At 45.8% G+C, this 4,970-nt stretch overlaps 1 protein-coding gene across 1 annotated transcript; it reads left to right on the forward strand.

Annotated features, from left to right (window-relative positions):
- Nucleotides 1–3,769: 3,769 nt before the first annotated feature.
- On the forward strand, nucleotides 3,770–4,759 carry LOC125124424 (olfactory receptor 1S1-like). The gene has a single exon (XM_047774534.1). It carries the CDS (start codon nucleotides 3,803–3,805, stop codon nucleotides 4,757–4,759), a length of 957 nt encoding a protein of 318 aa, XP_047630490.1. The 5' UTR covers nucleotides 3,770–3,802.
- Nucleotides 4,760–4,970: the final 211 nt, after the last annotated feature.

Below are 4,970 nucleotides of genomic sequence, written 5' to 3' on the forward strand. Positions count from 1 at the left end.
CTCACTGGATCCTCACATAGCAGAAGGGGCAAGGGAGCTCTTTCAGGCCTCTTTTATAAGGATACTAATTGTATTCATGAAGGCTCTGTTCCCATGACCTAATCACCTCCCAAAGGCCCTTCATCCTTTTACTATTGCCTGGGACTCAGGTTTCAACATAGGAATTCTAGGAGGACACAAATATTCAGACCATAACAGTAGCAGAGAAGGAACTCATAAATGGACAAGTGGTAGAAACAAGGATTCTGGTTCACCCACACTTCTTTCCTAGCTATGGCCAAGATGAAAGAAGGAAGGAAGGAAGGAAGGAAGGAAGGAAGGAAGGAAGGAAGGAAGGAAGGAAGGAAGGAAGAACTTGCCTTTTCTTTCCTCTCCATTACCCAGTTATTTTAAAAATTAGTCATGAGTAGCTATACAGTTAGTCCATAGATTAAGTTGTTGCCTGCTGAGGAGGAGGTGAGTGTTCCTGTTTCAGGTGAAAAATAACTGCACTCTATTAGGAGGCACATGAAATCAATGGAAGGTTTGTATTAATTTTGGTTGTGTCTTTGGCTGTACAGCCTCCCTTTCTCATGTCTATTTCAAGGTCCATTTCCAGCGTTCTCGGCTATCTCTGAACTACCCAACATCATTTCAATATATTCCTTTTCAATATTGAGAATCAGAGTTTATTTCTCTGGTTTGCAACTAAGAGCCCTGAGGGCTGAGTTCCTGGGTCCCCAGATTCCCTTCCAACACTGACATTCATTTCAAGCAGTTCAGAAGGCTGGAGCCTGTCCCCTTCCACTAGGGAGGGCCTCTCTTCAGAGTCCTAATCCCTAGTGCAGAAATTACAGTCAATTCTCAAGGTATTTACTAAGTATTTCCTCTTCCAGACCCTAGAGAGGGAACAGAGAAGGAACTCTCAGAATCTCTCCTTCTCTCTGGCAAAATAATAAACATCAAATAATCCACTTGCTGCAAAGGGCAATAACCAAGTAAGTTACAAACAGGAAACCACAGGTAAGAAGCGGCACCTGAGGACAAACAAACAGAGCTTCCTGTCTACTCCCCATTTACCTCTTTGGAGCCTGGGACATGAAAACAACCTCTGTCTTGAGGAAATCACCTCAGGGACATTGTCCCCAAGGACTCAGAAGAAGCTACTATAGCATATGAGCCCAGCACCGTGGCTCTGTTAACTGTTTGGGAAGAATTTGGTTCTGAAAAGTACATAAGACCTGCTCTCAGTCTCCGTGCTGCAACCCTGTCAGCAGCAAGTTAAGCTACCGTGTCTGGATTCCAGTAACTTCCTGAGATCCTACCATCTTTCAGAGGTGAGCCCTTTCAGACTTTAGTGCTGCTCTTAACTAGCCAGGCAGGTGTCTCAAGATCTCAGACAATTTATGCAGGAATGCTGATGTGCAGGAGAGGTAGAATAGCAAGGGTGAGATTGGAAATTGCCACTCAGAAATACATACTTCCTCATGCTAGTCAAGCCCAAACCACAGCAGGACTTAAAGATCACAGAACCCTCTAAGGCCAGTACAGCTCTTTCCTGACATTACATACAGATAGATGCCTACTACTTCTTTATCTCATTTGAGTTTTGCCTTGGCATCTCCATTCCATATATAAGGTTCTCAATCTCTCTCTCTCTCTCTCTCTCTCCCTCTCTCTCTCTCTCTCTCTCTCTCTCTCTCTCTCTCTCTCATTAGTAGGTAAAGCTTCTCAGGGACAAAGGGACCTCATCGCTACTGCTCAGTCCCCACTGCCCCTTAGTTTTCCAGACTCTTAGGGGTGAGGATTTCTTTTTTCCTGGCCTTTTCATAAAAAGACAAGCTACTTAGGGACTTGGCTGTCTCTAATCTTTTAGGGACAAGGATTTTGGAGATAAATAGAGGAGAGAGAAAAATAAGAGAGAGACAGTATTAGGAGAGCAGAAAGACAAAACCAACACTTCTTGGCTCTCAATCCAATATTCTTTCCAATAAGCCACAAGGAAAACCATACTCAATCTGCTCTCCCATCTCTGCCTCTGGATAACACCTTGGGAGGTTCCATAGCTTTCTGGGTGCCTTTACTTTTAAAAATGAATTGTACTTTGATACTAAAGACCCACGTTTAGGTTTTTCAAAAGCCCAGAACAATTAAAAACATCAATTTCAGAGTTCCCATCGTGGCACAACGGAAATGAATCCGACTAGGAACCATGGGGTTGAAAGTTTGATCCCTGGCCTCGATCATCGGGTTAGGGGTCCGGTATTGCCATGGTGTAGGTTACAGGCACAGCTCGGATCTGGTGTTGCTGTGGCTCAGGCGTAGGCCAGCGGCTACAGCTCCGATTGGACCCCTGGCCTGGGAACCTCCATATGCCGCAGGTGCAGCCCCCCCAAAAAGGACAAAAAGACAAAAAAAAAATACCATCAGTTTCATATTCTTCAAAGCATATGCCCTCCTTCCTGAGCTCAACCTGCTGTGTGGTTTGGGAGTGTATAGCAGTAAATAGTAAGGGGGAAGAATGGGGCTGAGAAAAAGGGCAAAGTCTTCAAGCCTGTTGCCTTGGAAGACTAGCGATTGGTGAGTTGTGTGTGGCTGGCGTGCTCTGTCCCAAGAACATTGGGGACTCTTCAATGTTCTTTTCAGGGACAGCTTCATGAAGCAGTTTCCCAACAAGGACAATGAGTTTCCTCCCTGATCTCTCTGTGATCTCCGTCATAACAGAGCCATCCTTGACCTCTTACTACTAAAGCCTCCTCCACCACCCCAGCAGGTCCCTTCTTGGTTGGAGTCCCAACAAGGTGGCTTGAGCTCAGTGGCTTCCAGCAGCATCCACTAGGCTTGTGGATAACTTGCTGCGCTATGTATGAGGATGCAGGATTGCCCTACCTGCAGAGCGAGCCCACGGTGTGGGCTGATCCAGAGGGCCCACAAACACAATCTTTAGGTTCCTATGTATCCCCTAAATTTCCTCCACTCATCTAACATCTGGCTATGAATGAAGTAAAATTCGGATCTCCCCTCCCTTACGTTCTCCAAGACCAGTCCTTTTGGAGCCCTCCCCTAACTCGAGTGGGTAGGAGCACTTACAGAAGCATTCCTGCCCCTGGGGTGTTTCTTCTTCCCCAAACTCCTCACTTACATCACTATTTAACATTCTCTTTTCTTAGATTTAAAGGATGAAAGGGAAAGGTGTCAAAGGTCTTGAGACTAGTTAGTTCTTTTTTTTTTTTTTTTTAGAGCCACACCCGTAGTTATGGAGGTTCCCGAGCTAGGGGTCAGAGCTGCAGCTGCCGGCCTATGTCACAGAGACAGCAATGCCAGATCCAAGCCTCATCTGTGACCTACACCACAGCTGATGGCAACGCCAGATCCTTAACCCACTGAGCAAGGCCAGGGATTGAACTCGAGTCTTCATGGATACTAATTGTGTTAGTTAACCATGAGCCACAATGCGAACTCCTAGTTAGTGCATTTTTTAAATAATTCCTTCATGGCTATCTGGCATTTTTTAGAAAATGGATTATACCTCACTATTGCCCTCAAATTAGGGTTTCTCTTTTATAGTTGGAACCAACTGTAAAAAAAAAAAAAATCAGAGTCATGTTAGAGTTTAAAACATGTTCATTGAGAAGTATCTATCCTGCCTCTGTCTTTTCTATCTAAGGAATTTCCTGAGTCTCTGTATGGCTGACATAGTTCCTTATTAAGTAATCCTTCTCCATCCTCACCTCCTGCAATGGCCACAGTTAAGTGGTACCATATTGGGTTTTCCTGTAGGGTTGTGAAGACCTCGTGTTCCTTTCTCCAGATCAGCAGAAATATGCATCAAGGAAACCAAACAACCATCTCGGAATTCCTCCTCCTGGGACTCTCCAACCAGGCTGAGCATCAGAAGCCCCTCTTTGTGCTTTTCCTGGGTATGTACCTGGTCACTGTGGCTGGGAATGGACTCATTATTCTGGCCATTGGCTTGGACTCTTACCTTCACACCCCCATGTACCTCTTCCTCGCCAACCTGTCCTTTGCTGATATTTCCTCCATTTCCACCTCAGTCCCCAAAATGCTGGTGAATATTCAGACCAAGAGTCAATCCATCTCCTATGAGAGCTGCATAACTCAGATGTACTTTGCTACTCTGTTTGTCGTTATTGATAATTTCCTCTTGGGGGTCATGGCCTGTGACCGTTTTGTGGCCATCTGCCACCCTCTGAATTATACAACCATCATGGAACCCAGGCTCTGCTTGCTGCTCACAGTCATCCCGTGGATCCTCAGTAACACTGTTTCCTTGACGCACACCCTCCTGCTCCTTCGACTGGTCTTCTGTGACAGCAACACTCTCCCACACTTCTTCTGTGACTTAGCCCCCCTGCTCAGACTGTCCTGCTCAGACACGATGATCAACCAGCTTGTGTTGTTTATCGTGGGCTTATCAGTCATCGCCTTCCCCTTTGCCCTCATCCTCTTCTCCTATGTCTGCATCGTCAGGGATGTCCTGAGACTCTCATCCACAGAGGGAAAGTGGAAAGCCTTCTCCACCTGTGGCTCTCACCTGACAGTTGTATTGCTCTTCTATGGGACCATTGCAGGGGTTTACTTCTTCCCCTCCTCCACTGACCCTGACAACAGAGATAAGATTGGTGCGGTACTCTTCACTGTGGTGACGCCCATGGCGAACCCCTTCATCTACAGCCTGAGGAACAAGGACATGAAAGGTGCCCTGAGAAAACTCATCGGTGTGAAAAGGATTTCTCCCTTTGATACCCTGGGCATATGACTTCCTTTTATCTCCATAACAAAATGGATAATTCTACCCAGAGTTTGTGACATAGATATGATGGTTCAGCTTTTGACAAACTTTCAGATATCTGCCTCCTATTCCAACCTCTGAAGCCTGGGGCTTTTCCACATACCTCTGGTCTTCAAAGAAGACTCTTAACCCTATGGTTACTCGCAATAATACACATCTAGGAGTTCCCATAATGGCG

Source organism: Phacochoerus africanus, chromosome 4 (assembly GCF_016906955.1).
Source record: "Phacochoerus africanus isolate WHEZ1 chromosome 4, ROS_Pafr_v1, whole genome shotgun sequence".
NCBI lineage: Eukaryota > Metazoa > Chordata > Mammalia > Artiodactyla > Suidae > Phacochoerus > Phacochoerus africanus.

Bases quoted from the DNA above. Each gene is read 5' to 3' on its own strand.
- LOC125124424 (XM_047774534.1), top strand. From the start codon at position 3,803: ATGCATCAAGGAAACCAAACAACCATCTCGGAATTCCTCCTCCTGGGA.